This window comes from Argiope bruennichi, chromosome X2 (genome assembly GCF_947563725.1).
Source record: "Argiope bruennichi chromosome X2, qqArgBrue1.1, whole genome shotgun sequence".
Lineage (NCBI taxonomy): Eukaryota > Metazoa > Arthropoda > Arachnida > Araneae > Araneidae > Argiope > Argiope bruennichi.
The window spans coordinates 26935228-26952555 of record NC_079163.1 but is presented as its reverse complement, the minus strand read 5'-3'; the positions used below and the strand labels follow the sequence as shown (position 1 = coordinate 26952555).

General features: G+C 26.4%; 1 protein-coding gene across 1 annotated transcript; it reads left to right on the top strand.

The window, feature by feature from the left end:
* The first annotated feature begins 2637 nt into the window (after positions 1-2637).
* Positions 2638-13628, top strand: LOC129960858 (uncharacterized). The gene is made up of 2 exons (XM_056074559.1): positions 2638-2996; positions 10057-13628. Exon 2 carries the CDS (start codon positions 10112-10114, stop codon positions 12929-12931), a length of 2820 nt encoding a protein of 939 aa, XP_055930534.1. The 5' UTR covers positions 2638-2996; positions 10057-10111; the 3' UTR covers positions 12932-13628.
* Positions 13629-17328: the final 3700 nt, after the last annotated feature.

Here is a 17328-nt window from a genome sequence, read left to right as displayed (position 1 = left end):
ATTTAAGGGGATATACTTCTACTGATTTCAATCATTCCTTAAATTTTATTTCAGTCTAATAAATAATTGAAAAAAAATAATAATGAATTATAGCTTTGAAATTCAATTCTGGCAAAGAAAAAAGCCATTTGTCAATTAACTGTGATAAACGTGAACTATTCTGCAGCTGCATTTTTTTTCCCCTTCAGTGGCAAGGACTTTCTTTTAAAACATATACACTTTTTGTTACTGTATATACTTTAAGTTTGATGAGTACTTAAGTTTTTATTATGGTAGCATCAGAGAAAGATAACCTGAAAAAAAATCATCAGTTTAAATTAATAATAAAATGTTTATCAAAAGAGACAAAAATAAAATTTAATAAGATCCCCTCCCCAAATTCTTTGGATTCTTAGAAATAAACAATATTTAGATAAAATTTAATATGACTAAATACTCAAAAGGGAGTCAATCACGGAATAACTATTTTGGTCATGTCTTGCTGAAATAGTTTTCTGTAGTTAGGCAAGTAAGATAAAATAGAAAATATACGTGTTTTCACCACCATGATTGATAAGCATTTATCAGAAAAAAAATTAATCAATAATCCAAGAATAACTATTAACCATTTCTTCTTTAAAAAAAAAACCTTGATAACTCATATGACTTCAACTATTGTCCATCCAGGACTACTGGTGTAGCTGCCGAAATTTGTCAGCAATTTTTTTTTTTTTTTAATTCAGAGAATTTAATTTATTATCTCATTCTTTCGGATATATTTAAATAATACAAATATGTTTTTAAAAATTTGATTTCTAAACATTTTAATTTAAATCAAAGTTTCAATATTTTTGTTTGAAATTATGAATTATAAATATTAATAATTTTATATTTTTATAAAAATCTGATAAGATATATTATGTTGCCATACCAAAAATGTTAGTGTTTTTATAGAAAAATTATAAGAGATTTCTTATATCATCATATTGATTGTATTTATTTTAAGCAATAAATATTTTGATATTTTTACTTGACATTTTTCTAAGCTAAATGAAAGAAAAAGTATACTGAAATGTAAAACTGAATGAGAATAATAAATTAGAAGAATTATAAACAATTTTGAAATTTTTATTACAGACATCAGAACTACAAAATGCATCTGATTACTCTTTACAAAATATAAGATGAATACTGCACTAAGTTATAAACATTTTTCAAATATCAAAATCACAAAACAAATTTTGAAATTATAAAGTAAATTATTATGAGTATAATTTAATGTAGAATTTACAAAAGTTTTACAATGTATAGGTAGAAAAGATAAAAATCAAGGTAAGAAAAAAAAAAAAAGATTAATTCTCTAAAATATCTGAAAATCACGCAACATAAATATAATTGCCAATGTTTACAAATTATAAAAATTAAAAAGCATAACAAATTCTGAATCTTCTGGACTAATTAATAATACAAAAAGTCAAACAATATAATTGAGAGATTTTGTGGAAAAAAATTGCAGAATAGTAATAGAACTCTAGATTGACAAGATAGAAAGTTCAAAATAAAGTTTACAAACAAATATACATAAAATATAACATACATTGTGCCATTATTGAAAATCAATGCTATTTTTCATGAAGTAATCAGTAATAGAAAAATTCAAACAACAATATAATGAAAATTTAAAATTATATACGTTTAAAAAAATTGCAAAATATAGAGGGTTAAAGCAATACATGAGTGACTTGATAGAGAATCTAAAATAATGTAAAATTTATAAATGAATTTAAAATCAGATATGTAAGATTATTATATTCCTTATGAAACCTTATCATTATATTCCTAGTGTTATAATTGAAAAAGAAAAAAGAAAAAGAATTGCTTTTGGATATGCACTAATCAGAAATATTCCTTATGAAACCTTATCATCATATTCCTAGTGTTATAATTGAAAAAAAAAAAGAAAAAAAAAAGAATTGCTTTTGGATATGCACTAATCAGAAATATACAAAAATTAAATAACAATGAAAGTGATATATGTAATTGTGAAAGTATGTGATTAATAAAGCATATATTGATCAATAGAACAAAACCATAAAGAATTTTATATGGCTGAAGCAACATAAACAGTTTTAATATAAAGCTTTATATATATATATATATATATATATATATATATATATATATATATATGTATATATATATATAGTACGATAATATATATGATTCAATAGGAGAAAATGATAATAAATAAAATAGTGTAAATTTTTATTTTTAATAATTGCAGTTTCAAAAATTTGATAAAATTAATCTCTCAAATGATTAAAATTTTAATTTAAATCACTGCATAGAATAATTCCATTAAAATTATTTATATGCCTATCTATACATATATATGCATAATTCTAGATAATTTCACATTTAAAGTGTTAAACAAAAATCTAAATCAAAGCAAAAAAAAATTACAGAATTAATAAAACAAATAGTCTAAAAGTATTTGCATACAATAAAAAACTTTAAATAATATTATATCTGATCCAGGGTGCGTAGTTGGAAATGGATGCAAAAATTAAGCACCTTAGCGAAATATTATCGATTAGAGCTGCCTGGTGGATATTTCTCCCGAAAAAAATTTTTAAGTCCGTTAACATTACATGATCGTTCTCTCGCTATCCGCTTCTGATCGGGAGTTCTTATCTTACTAGGATCTCGCCAATTTGTTTACCTTTTGTATCGCCAAAGTAAGCTATCTCCGACTATTCTTTGCAGCATTTTGATAAATGGATTTACAAAGAATGTATCGCTGCGCCTGATAAGTAAACGCAATAATAAGCTGCTGTTCTGAAGATTTTCCTCTCAGCCTCAGAGCAGAATTTTTTGGAGCAGCCTTCAGATGCGTCTGTCTTTCTCTCAAAAGTACAACAGTTTTTCCTCTGTGGTTCCTACCTTCGAATTGTACAGTTTGCGGGACACTAGTGGTCTTTGCATCTGAAGATGTTGCCATTTTGAAGCTTAAGCCGGTGAGCACTTGTTAGCTGTGATAAATCTCGATATAATACTTTCAGGTTTCATCATTATTTTTATTTTCGATTCTGAGTAAAAGCAAATATAAGCCATACGATTAGTTTCGATCTATTATGCTTGTATAATTTATGTTATAAAATTTCAGCAATATGCCTTTAGATTTACAGCATATCTAGTTGAAATGTCAGTGTGGATGAATTCACTGTTTCATATTTTACTTGATATGAATCCTTCAAAAGATTTTCAGTTTTACAACAAATAATTTTATATATACTTGCTCATTACTCAATGTTTCCTTTGTCAGTAGGCAAATTTTACATAATATAATTTAAGAATTTTATCCATCAATTAAAAAAAGCATTATTTTTCACACTTTTGTATTTTTAAGCTGACATAAGTTTTACATAAGTTATTTTTAATTTTCTTTCTCTGTTATGATAAGTATTGGTGTAATGGATATATATTCTTGTTAGATATCCAATGAAATTTGTGTGATACTTAAAATATACCATTTATATAAAGGGTTGTATGTTTAATTACATATCCAGTGTTTGAGCTCTGTCACAAGTAATTTTTTTTCTTCTTTCATTTGAAAATCCATATTAGCTGATGTAGTTTTAGAATTATAACTTCTGTGGAAACTTAATTGTTAACATTTTCCCTTTATTTGAACTATTATAGAACAGTACTTTAATATATAACTTTAAGAAGGGTAGATTATTTTTTATTGCTGTTATTATGAAGGATAAAATGTAGGCTATTCCTGAGTGGAATTTTGAAATCTTTTTTATTTTTCATTATTACAAACCAATATGTTAAGAATAAAATCATAATTTTTAGAGTGCTTTCAATATAATTGAGTTTAACATTATCTTAGTATCTTTAACTTTAGGAGGTTATTGTATTATAAATATGTCACTGCTCCATTATTTATATCTCATCTTCTTAGTGATGAGAATGTATAGCTCTTATATTTTGTCTTTTTTTTTACATCCAAATTCTAGTTAATGTACAATCTAACCCCTTGATTGTAAATTTTTAATGCTTGGATTTAAAATATAAGCTGGATGTATATGTTCCAGTAATAGTCAAAAGTATAATTTCAGATAATAAAATTTTCATTTAAAATTAGGGATAATGAAAAAATATTTTTAATTAATTAATATTCTTAAAAAGCATCAACTTTCTTTTACTTTAAAACTTGGAGTTAACAAAAAGAAGTTTTTGCAGTGAAAGTTGTGCATTAGGTTGTACTTCAGGGTGCTGACAGGACTAGGAAATCAGAGATATTAAGAAAAGGTCTGGGAAATTCATAAAAGTCACAAAAAATTGCCAAACCAAGTATAAAATTTTGATGATTTTACGAAATGATTTGTGTACATTCATAGCCTGATGTCACGAAAACAATCTTACTAACAGCAACCTAGGACAGCTTTCTTCCAAGGTTATGGCAACTTTGTGGAATTTCTTTATGATAAGAAGAATGTTGACTACAACAATTCTAATGAAGTTCTACAACAATTCAGTTTTCATTTTTCAAAAATAATGAAAGTGAATTCATTTTGGTTTGACCCACTTTCGACTCAAAGCTTCGCAACAATGCCATATCGTTGTTAAAGATGGTAGTGATACTTTCTCATGGTAACATTAATGTTGAGAAAGGATTTTTAATAAATAAAGATTGTTTATGGGAGAATATGAAAAAACAAATTTTCATTTCAAAAGTGAAATTTTTATTACAACATTTAAACAACTAGTGGAATAAGTAATTTTGAAGTATCAAAACAATTTTAATTATTAGGAATTTACTTGTCAAATATGAAAAGTATAAAGAAAAGAAACTTAAGGAAGGAATTAAGTGAAAATTTGAAAAGGAAACAGCAGAGCAAGAGTACCAGCTTAAAAAAATTTAAAGCAAAAATCAATAAATGATAATTTTTGAGGCCGCTGGCTCAAAAATAGTTTTAAGATTTAAGAAAGAACTCCAAGCACAAAATTTTGCAAAAAAAAAAAAAAAAAACTTATAACATTAAGAGGTATTTTCAAAAAAAATTATTAATTTATAAAGATAATTATAAAGTTTTTTACTATAGCAAATAAATTATTAGGATTTATCAAAGAAAAAAAGAAATGATATTTTTTTTGTATTTTTTTGTTTATTTGTTTTATCTTTCTTCTTTTTAAACCTTTTCAAAACAATATTTTAGTTGCATGTAATCATACTAGTTATATATTTAAGCTGCAACATGTATTTATCATACTTTTGTAAAGAACACTAAATATTTTTAAATTTTGAGCAAAGTTCATAACCTTTAGTATTTAAATAATTTAACTTGTACTGCAAAGAGTAGTTTTAATGTTTCCTACAATTCTTTACAATTTTAGTAGCAAAGTATTTTGTTAAAATTTCCAGTATTTTTACCATGTAAGAAATGTTATATGCTGGTTTAATAACATTTTTTAGGATGATCATTCCATGATTTAAAAATTTAATTTCATAAAGATATTTAAATAACTTGTAAAAGGGGTATTTTAATAATGTATATTTGTACATGTATAGTGATCATGAGTAGGAAAAAGGCCAGGAAACAAATAAAATTAGCAAAAAGTCAGACAAATTTTTTTTAGTAACCACCCTGTATCTGGAACTGAGCGTGCCTGACTGAAAAATATATCAAGCCTTGAAATATATATATGTAGTTCAAAGGAAATAATGTAATGACAATATTGCTTCTTAAAATTTCTTTCTTCATACAGAGTGTCACTGTGCAATATTAAATGATTGCATCAGATTTCAATTTTTATACATAGTATTCAAATCCATCATCAATAATTTAATTCTATTTACTTTCTAATGTAGTTGATAAAAAAAAAAGAATATTGTAATGCTTTTTTTATAGTTTAACTCTTTTGATTTGTTTTCCTCTTTTACTGTAATTTAAGAGTCCTTTGCTACCACTGTATTCATTTGAGCAGCAACTATAGCTTCATCACTGACTTTTGATGCTGTTAGAGCAAGAGTTTTAACATTTTTTCATCTGAAAAACCTTTCTGTGTTAAATATTTTCTTACATGTGTGTATTAAAAAATAAAGGATTTATTGTTAAATAAAAAAAAATAGCTGTTTATTTTAAATAAATTAAATTTTTAAAATCTAAAAGCTAATTTATTTAATGCATTTTCATCTTGGTTATTCATAGACTATACCGGGGTCCTAGCCCTGATTCAAGATAAATTTCTTACACTTGTAATAAATTCAAGAGATAATATTCAATTAAAGATTGTTTACTAGCTGCAAAAATATTAAGATAAAAGTTTCTAATATATTTCATGAAATGAAATGATTTTTTTTTTTGCAATAATTATTAATAGCACAACATATTTTATTGGTTATATTTTTTAACATTTTCAATCTTATATTCTGTAATATTTTTACTCTACTAATCAGGGTTGCCGCTCCACAAGGGGAATTTGAAAAATTTCTTAAAAACAGGGATTTTTTTTTAGTTATTTTTTTGCCCATCTTAAAAAGTGCCTATCTTGAAAGATTTCTATAATAAAAGATTGTAGTCATAGTTTCTAAAACCGAAACAAAGCATTTATCATTGTGTAATGTGGATACTTGCTGCTTCACTCTCCCTGTTTTTTTTTGTTTTTTTTTTTCGTATAGATTATTCTATTTACGTTATGTGTGACAGATGTTCTTTCTCCCATGAGATTCCCAAATTGCAGTTAATGAGCATGCACAAGACTTTTGTGACTGCATGAAAGAATAAAGTACATTTCTTTGGCGGGATTAGCAACATTTAATCTGCGGAAGCAGGGTGGAGGTGTTTAGTCAATCATACTGGAGATTATTGAATAGTTTTTTGTTTTAGAAACGGTTTGCTTATTCGTAGTAAACCAGACATTTTTTTTTAAAAAATCAATGAGCTGCTCAAAATCCATATTTAATACAAATTTGGTGTATTAAAAAATCAATCCTGATTTTAATGCAAGGATTCGAGAAATTTGACAAAATCCATTTATTGAGTACTGCTCGCTTTGTAAGATGATAATAAACCTAATATGGGAAAACAGGCACTTATTAGTTATGCCAAAAGAGTAAAATATACAAGACTGTGTACCAGTTCATCATTGATGTTGGATTTAATGTCCAAAAATAAATCAATTTCAAATTTTTTAGTTCAAGACAATAATTTATAACTGAATTTTTACAGGTATTAAAACTCATTGCGGTGTGTTCCTCCTTTAAAACATTCAATGATAAATCAAAAGTTTTTTCACATATGTTCATTGAAAGTGAAATAGCTAAAAAAAAAAAAAAATGTATGTTAGACCATACAAAAATATCATACCACATTTGTTATGGATTAGCTCCATAAAACTAATGGCTGAAAAATCTGCAGAATTTGGTGTCCAAATACTTGAATTGGGAAAATGAATAAATTGTAAAAATGTAATATTGCATTGTAATATCTTTTTGTAAGTAATCATTAAATGATTTGTATCATGATAACAAAATTTTTTTGTTTTATTTTATTTGAATCCTTAATTTTGTGTGACTTACAGTTAAAGATCATGAGTGGTAATATATCCTCCCTCCCCCTAATATATAAATTTTGTGTAAATTCTAGGTAATATAGATAAAATTGGGTGTTTCTTTTTTTTTTTTTTTTTCTGTTTGTAAATAGAAATCTTCTTTTAATATGCTGTTTCGAATCAAGTTGTTGCTTCCTTTCCTTGCTTTTTCCAATCCTTAAAACCATATTTCATAATAACTAGCACATGAGTACAATTCACGCATTTCCTCATATCTTGAAGAATCTTAAGTACAGGGAATTTTTTTTTCCCCGATTTGAGTTGCAACCCTGACTGATATTGTGTAGGTCTTCATAAATGCTGATAAATTCTATAAATAATATAATTGAAAAATTAAGTTACTAATAAAAATTAATAAATTAGAAAATTTACATTCTTACATTATAATTGTTTCATTAACTATTAAAGATTAATATAAACAAGTGAGAATTTAAATAATGGAAATATGCAATTCCTCATAGTGTATAAATGGTATATAACATCATCTTGATTTTATCATACAGATCATCACTGGTCAGATGGAATTGAATATTCTGTACAACATTAAATAAATTAGTAGCTAAATTTATAGACTAATAAAGGTTGTGGATGTTTAAATTCTGGAATGCTTATATTTAAACTGCATTTACTCTTCATTCTTATATTCAAATTTCCTTTGCAGTTTTGCACATGTGGTAGGATGCATTTATTTAGTCAGAATAGGGGTGAGAGGAAAGACGAAAGGAGATGTTTACTTTTAACAGTAAGGTGAACTTGTATATATGCAACCTTGGGGTGTCAAAACTGCTGATAACTTGTAATATTGAGGAAAGAGATACTAATTCACAATAAAATACTGTCAAGCATTTTTTTTTTTTTTTTTTTTTTTTTTTTTTTTACCTACCAATAGACCTAAACATTAAATTATGGTGAGTAATGGAAGATTTAAGAATTCCATTCTTAAAATTTGGTAATAAGCTTTTTAACAAAATAATTTTTTTTTTGTTTAAACATTTCGTTTTTTATTTGTTATTGAATTTTTCAATGACATTTTGAGATTAATATAAAAATAGACAATCTTGGTCATGTTTAATAATATTATATAAATATTTACCATGTCATTCCTAAACATGAAGTTGCCTCTTGTAATAGCCATACAAGTAATCAATGGGCAATTTTGAGTTAAAATAAGAATTAAACAGAAAAAAAAAATGACGAATTCCAAAAATACATTCATTCTTCCATGACCCACCCCTTAGCGAGGTAGAATCGTCGAAAAGTGGCAGTCTGAGGACACTGCAATGAACAGTACAAGAATATAACTGTTAATAATCAGGAAATTTGAGCTATTTTTTTACTTTTAACTGTTCGAGCCTAAGATTCTGCTCTTTCCTGAATTAAAAAAAAAAAAAAATACATCCATTAAAAATATAGTCAGCATAGCTTATCAATTTGTTAAGTTATTAATTTTAAAATATAATAAAAGAAGTGTTAACTAAATTTCACAGGAACTTATTTCTGCTCTTTATAGGTATGAAAAGGCAGTGTAATTCTAAAATCAACTTAGCTGAAGTCTTTACCTCAGAAAGTTCAGAAAAAATAGAGCAAATCACATATTCTATAATGCTAAGTACTGTCTTATATAAATATTAGATTTGTGCTGTTGATATCATAGGTATAGATAGATAGATGTATGATAAACTCTGAGCTTGTAAAAATACTATTCAAGACATGTTCTGCAAACCAGATAAATATATAGAAATGGAAGAAATCAAAGTAATAATTTATAACAGGTTCAGAATATGAAAGCACAAAAATTGCAAAGTTATCATTTGCGTATTGTATTAGAGAGTGGAATGAATTTATTTTGATAGAACAGATTAAAGCATTAAGTAGATCAATGTTATAAAATATTTTTTTCATTTTTCTTGACATTATTAATCAAAGCATGTATTTGTAATGATATTGGAAATGAAAATACTATTCATAATTTAAAAAATGAGTTGTCGTAATTCTTAAATTTTCATCCATTGTAAAATTATTTTTGTCGTTACATAGATATTGCTAAAAAATTTTGATGTTGCATTTTTTTTCTTCCTTTCTCTGCTATTTTTTCGAAACTAAATTGGATTTTTATTTCTTTCAATTGGTAATGAAGGAAAAAAAAATATTTTTGCTAATATACTTTTTTAGTGACAATTGCAGCTGCAAAAATTTTTAATGTGTTATTTAAGTTTTCTTTCGTTTAAAATCATTCAGCATTTGTGTATTAACTGTATGCCATTGGTGATCATAGTTAATAGACTAATATTTGTTCTTTGGTGGTTAATTGCTCATTACATTGTTGATGATTAAATGCTACCAGGTAGTTAATACAGAAATATTTTTTATTCTTATAAGAATTCAGAAAGTTTTCTTTTATTGTTTAGTGTATGCATATCTGTTTGTTTATTCTTTTTATACTTTTTCTTTTAGGTTTAATGTACTCCAATCCATTCACTTGTATACATTGTTATAAGAAAGCCAGATAATGTCTATCAAGTCAGCATTTGAAAAAGATGATTTAAAGTTTGATGGGCATGAATCTTCTGATTTTCCCCAAATGTCTGAGCATTTAAGAGATTCAAATATTTTACAATCAAGGAAGACTTATGGAAGAAGAAAAAATTCTGGAAGTTTGCCAGTGTGTAGTGAAAATAGTGGATCTTTTTCTGCTACTGTTGAAGACTTGTGTGCAGAAAAAAATTTGGAATCATTACATGAAAAAAATTCGAATTTTGTAGCAGATGCCAATGAATTGAAATCTGCCAATGATATTTTAAATCCTAACCAAGTAACTTTTTCTGTTAAGCAAAGTTCTCTTCTGTCCGGAAACAGTGAAGCAAATCATACAAGAATTAATAAGAGTGATGGATCTGCTAATGAATTACCTCAAAAATCGACTGTGCAAATGGGTAAACCTGTTGGCTTTTTGGGTTTTGGTAAAGCAAATTTCTTTGAAAATCCTTTGATTAATCAAAGTATGTTTTCATTAATAGACCTGGTAAAGAAGTTTTCAGTTCGTAATAATGAGACTTGTGCAAAAAATACCCCTACCAGTAAAAAAATTAAAGAAGAATGTGAATTAGCGCCTCTTAAAAAGGAATCAGTTGCAAACAGTGCTTCATCGTCAGAAATAAATTCTTTTGATAAGAAAACATTGAAATCTACTGTTTCTATTCGAAAATCTAGCAAAAATGTTATTTTAAAAAGTGATGTGATAAATGCTAATAAATTAGGTGTCAAAAAAGGTGGTGTTAAAACTCCTTCAAAATCTATACAGAAGCGAAATATCAGGTCTTTTGATAAAATAGAAAAAAGTGTAGGTATGATAGGTTGTGTGAGAAATACGGATACACCCAGGGAAAATGGTGCCAAAATTCCATCAAAGGCTGTACAGTGGGAAAATATTAAAAGAAGTATAAAAGTGCTTACAAAATACGTTTCTAAACATAAATTTGTCGAAAATAATGTAAAAGCTAAGGTTAAATCGTCAGTTACTCGTAGAACTTCTAATTTGCCTACGGATGCATCCGGGAAAAGAGGTGCCAAAACTCCATCGAAAGCTGTGCAGAGCAAAAATATTAAAAGAAGTATAAAATTGCTTACAAAATATGTTTCTAAAAATAAATTTGTCGAAAATAATGTAAAAGCTAAGGTTAAATCATCAATTACTCGTACAACTTCTAATTTGCATTTAGTTAGAAATGGAACTACGGGGAAAATACAGTCGGATCGCGATGAAAAACAAATTGAAAAGCTTCCTTTTGTTCATTCGAATGAAAAAGCAATTCAGAAGCAATTTCTTAATAATATTCCAGTAATCTTTGCTCCAATACCTCCAGTTTCTCAAGAAACAATTCCTCTTTGCATACGGAGCGTTAATACTTCTGTCGCTTATGACCACTCCATTCAGAATGGTAACCAGCCTGTTTCACTTGGGAATTTTGAAGATTTAGCAATTCCTGGTCCTTCTACTTTAAGTAATAATCACTCCATTCAGAATGATAACCCGGCTGTTTCACATGGGAATTTTGAAGATATGGCAATTCCTGGACCTTCTACTTTAAGTAATAATCACTCCATTCAGAATGATAACCAGGCTGTTTCACATGGGGATTTTGAAGATTTAACAATTTCTGGCCCTTCTACTTTAAGTAATAATCACTCCATTGAGAATTATAACCAAGCTGTTTCACATGGGAATTTTGAAGATTTAGCAATTTCTGGTCCTTCTACTTTAAGTAATAATCACTCCATTCAGAATGATAACCAGGCTGTTTCACATGGGGATTTTGAAGATTTAACAATTTCTGGCCCTTCTACTTTAAGTAATAATCACTCCATTGAGAATGATAACCAAGCTGTTTCACATGGGAATTTTGAAGATTTAGCAATTTCTGGTCCTTCTACTTTAAGTAATAATCACTCCATTCAGAATGATAACCAGGCTGTTTCACATGGGGATTTTGAAGATTTAACAATTTCTGGCCCTTCTACTTTAAGTAATAATCACTCCATTGAGAATGATAACCAAGCTGTTTCACATGGGAATTTTGAAGATTTAGCAATTCCTGGTCCTTCTACTTTAAGTAATATTCACTCCATTCAGAATGATAACCAGGCTGTTTCACGTGGGAATTTTGAAGATTTAGCAATTCCTGGTCCTTCTACTTTAAGTAATAATCATTCAAGTAGGGATGCTACTAATTTCTTAGAGAATCCTGTATATCATGAGCAGGAAATGAGGACTGGATCTTTTATGTCTCTTGGTGTTTTTTTTGAGCAAACTGCAAATGATTATTTTCAAAGAACTGAAAATATGTGCATGTTAAGAAAAGCGGAGATGGCTAGAATGATATTTTCAAGCCATCCTTCTCTGAGCAATATAACTGTGAGTCAGTTTTGCAATTTTCCTCGAATAACAGCTGTTTTTTCTGATTACTTAAATGATTGTGTTGGTGTACCTCTTAATTACCATGATTTCAATGAAGGGTATGATTTTCCAGAAAATTTTGAAACAGAAAATATGTTGAGTGTTGTAAAGGATTTTGTACATTCTATCATTTTTTATATAATTCCAAAATATGGGCCAAAACCTTCAGATGTATCATATTTACAAATCATTAATGCTGCAGTGTCCAAAATGTCAATTAGGGAGAATGCAATTGTGACGCGGGTATTTGGAAAGAAGTCTTCGTCGGAAAAGATTAAATTGGACGATATGTTGTCAAAATTTGATTTTGTTGCTATGCTTGTGATATTTGACGAATATAAACGCAGGCAAATTACTTCAAATATGAAGAACTGAAACATGATTATTTAAGATCATAACTTTTAATTTGTATGGTTTGATGATGAAATTGTTCTTGAATAATATTTGAATACATAAATTGCTTGAATTTTTCATTATATCTGCCTGCAATTCCGTTTAATGATATATAAAGTGTTCTTTATTTATTCTTCCTCTTATTTCTGAAATGTATCTTAATTACAATATAAAAAGCACAAAGTGAAAGGAAGCAGAAATTATAGATGGTTTCTTAACATTATATTTGTGTAGATAATATGAGGAAAATAATATTTTCTCAATATTTGAATAGATATAGAATAATTACTAATACTGATATATTTGTTATATGTCTTGATGTAAGCATGTATTCCATTTAAAGATATATAAAGTGTTCTTTATTGTTCCTCTTATTTCTGAAATATATCTTAATTACAATATAAAAAGCACAATAGTTGATTCCATTGAAGAATTTTTCTTATTTTGATGCAAAGATTTCATTTTGCGTTTGTAAATGAATTTTTTTTTCTCCTGTTCGTAAAACTATTGCTGAGTTCTGATTAGTATGTTGATAAGCTGTATGGATAGGGGAGATCCTACTGGAAAGAAACAAATCATTTCATTCTTAAGCACTCTGCCAATGTACATATACTTTTGTACTGCATTTTTCTTTAATAAATTTGACAAACAATTCTGAGACATGACTGGTTGGCTAAAAATTGATCTGGATGGGCATGTATCTTCTAGTGTTGGTTAATATATCTGCTAAAAAAGGGAAGGGTTTTACGTAATTGAAGTTTATCTGAAATTCAATAAGTGAAGGTTGTTTTTTTTTTCCCTAAAAATCAAATTTTATTTTATATTTATTTAGTTAAGAGTAAAACATTTTTTTTAATAAAGTTAAAAACATATTGTGTAATAATTAAAGAGAATAAAATAAAGCAACATCGTTCTGAAGATATTAAAAACATCCGAAAAATGTCAGAGAAATTTCTTTAAAAACCTGGAAAATTCAAACGCCTGAAATGCTGGCCACCCTGACATTGTTTTATTATTCACCTCATTATGCTTCCTATGTTTTGTTTTCAAAACACTATCTTTTAGTTTTAAGGAAAAAAAAAAGGGGCATCTTGTTAATTGTTAAAAGTTTTATTGTAGTAAATAAAGCTTAAAAGATTTTTTCATAGCTATCCAAAAAATTTTGTTTTAAATATCAAATTTCAGTTCATACTGTAGTGATTATTGATGTTAAATCCTCTGAAAGACCTACATGGTTTCTTTATTCAGTTTCAAATCATTGATTTCCTGTTTATATGTGCATTTTTAAACGAAAAATATAAATTATTGGGGTTCTATATATTATTAATGATGGTTTATTTCAAATTTCTGTCTCTGAGCGTAAAATTGGTAACATAGTAATTTTTACTTTGTTGCATTAATTAAAAGTGATTATTTTTCTTCGTTCTTTAAGTAAACCTTTTAATTCTTTTATTTACCTAAAAGTGTTTTTTTAATTTTATATTACATGTTCAAATACTTTCTATAATTATCTCAAATAGATAAAAAAGAAACTTTTATAAAACCAGATTATAAAAGGGTTTTTTTCCCCCAAAATACTGTGCACATGTGTATATCAATACTATCCATGTTATTGAGATGGAAATCATAGAATCATAAACTATATATTAGACTTTTTTTACAATTTTATTTACTATTGAAATTATTTATAAAGATTAAAACTCGTGGGAAACCTTTTTCTAATATCATTTATCTGTAAGAAATACCTGTAAAAGCTACTTGAGTATGAAACTTTTTTAAAAAATGTTTCTAAGAATTGATCAGAAATTACTTAATTATTTTCGAAAAGAATGAAAATCCTTAATTTTCATAATTCTAAATATTTATTCTAAGGACTTCATTTTAGTGAATAGAACCATACAATAAATTTTTTTTAAAGAAATTCAACAAATCTTTTCTGAATGTAACTCAGTCAAAGCTACTTTGTGTTATTTATTATTTGTATACAGATGTAAATCCAATTTTAGGTGGTTAATTTTAATTAAAATTGGTTAGCAATTGTAAATATATTTTTGTATATTAGTTTTTAACTTTTGGGTGAGTACCACATTTAAATCAATTCCTTTAAAAATAAAAATCACAATTTCTGCCCAAGAGATATTTATTAAAACAGCTTCTGATGAAAGTAATTAAACATTTCTATTTTTTGTTCCAGTTTCTTTACATAAAAGAAATACTTTAAGGCATGGATGAGAAATAGAATTTGAAGATCTTGACTCTTACTTTGTCAAGGTTTTACATTCATTGGAAAATAGTATACAATTCTAAATTATGATATAAGCATAAGGCAAAAATATGTATTATCAAATTAAAATACAAGGATAACAGCACTGCTCTTCATAATTCCCAATATAAATTTCAGTTTCGTTGAGTTATAACAAATAATTTATCTATTAAAATCCGAAAAAATTGAAATTTGTTATGATTTTAAGGTAAAAATAGTTATTTAAAATATTTTTATAATTAAAATTATATTTATAAATATTTTGACACTTAAAAATTAATTTTTAATTATAATCCAAGAACAATTTGAATGTGCACAATTATTTTACTTTTAAAACATAAGTTAAACCTTATATATTAAGAGAAAATACATTTATTTTTCGATACAAAGAATCAGTGGCGGATTTTGACACACAGGCGCTGAATTATTTTGAGGACTCCTTCTAGGTAAATTCTATTTATAACAAGAATGTAAAATGAATTAAACTTGTTTTAGCTTTTAATTTTAACTTTGCACTTACTTTTCAGCAATTCTTATATTATATGTATATATCAAGTAAATGAAAAAAAGTTGCACCTTTTTTATATATAAAATTTGTTAATCTAAAAGGATAAAATGACAGCTCTATTCAGTAACTATTAGGAGAAAATATTCTTATTTACATTCTTCAAAACTTCGAATTGATATAAACAGTGTCAATATCCTTTTACCGAAGGATTGAGTGGTATTTTCTATTAACAAAGCAGATAATAAAAAAGAGAGAATATATAAAATTATCACTTTTAAGATTTTTTTAAATAATAGAGAAATTTTAAAACGGTTATTAAAAATATTATCCAGTTGAAACTCTACAAAAAGATCATTAAAAACATTTTTACCTTTTCTTCTAAAAAGTCTTCTTCTTAAAAAGTTATGATATAAATTATAAGAAAAAGCATTGAGCTCCAAAATAACATGACGAAACAAAAACATATCACAAAATGCACTAATATCCTAAATTCAGTTTATTCACATATTTTCTGATATAGAAAGGTTTATATTTTTGGACGGTGATGATAAAAATTAAAATGCTAAATAATAAAAAGAAATTATATTTTTCTAGGAAGAACAAAATACATATATTAAGTAGTATTAAAATGATAAATTGTAATAAAAGAAACAGACGTCAAAAATAATGGAAATAAAATTTAAAATATCACTTTTCTTGCTTTTAATTTGGAGAATTTGTCGATAAGTTTTTCATAATCTAATTCCTGTATTAACTCATTTTCAATGAATAACAGTGAAAACTCATTTAAATTCGGTTGACTTATTGTATTTCATAAATAATTTTTGGAGCTTTTTAAAACCGAAAATTATCTCTCTCCGCTTGCATTGCAAATTGACATGGTGAGAAATATTCTTAAAATTGTTCCCACTTTGGGAAATGTTGATTTTAGGCCATCTACAATCAATTTATATATATCAGTTGGGTTTGAAATTTTTTTCGTTTTTCGCATATTTAATAAAATGTTGTACTTCATCTTTGAAATAATGTATTTCAATATCATCGCCATATTTTGTAGTTAAGTTCATTATGCAAGTCTCAAAAGTTTTTTCTTCTAAGTTGCCGTCAAAAAAGATTTCAAAATAATTTAAAATGCTGTTATATACAGTGCTCCTTTGAGAAATTTCTGAAATAAGAGTATGACATATTACATTATGAACATTGTTAATTATGAATTATTGTTTTTCGTCAAAGCAAGCTTCTTCTCCTTTCTTTTCATCAAAGTGGTACTTTCTCTTCCTTTTTCTACTTTCTTTATATTTCCTGTTATCAGTAATCTGATTGGTTTCATTTTCAATATCTTGGAAGTTTTTCCTAACTTCCAATATGAAATCTGATAGGAATTTGAGGAAAGATGAACACCATACAGCTATCAGTTCAAGACGATTAAAAATCAAATAGATTGTTTAAAATAAACTACCACTATAATTACCAGAGGAAAACTAATAAAAAAAATAACGTATTATTTTGGTGATAGTTTTAACACCGAAACCTTTGTAAGTTATAGTTATAAATTTAACAATTGGTAAACATAATTTTAAAACTTAAAATTTAAGATAAGCTAATAAA

What these genes read in the sequence shown, in the direction of transcription:
- LOC129960858 (XM_056074559.1), top strand. Translation starts at nt 10,112, where the DNA reads ATGTCTATCAAGTCAGCATTTGAAAAAGATGATTTAAAGTTTGATGGG.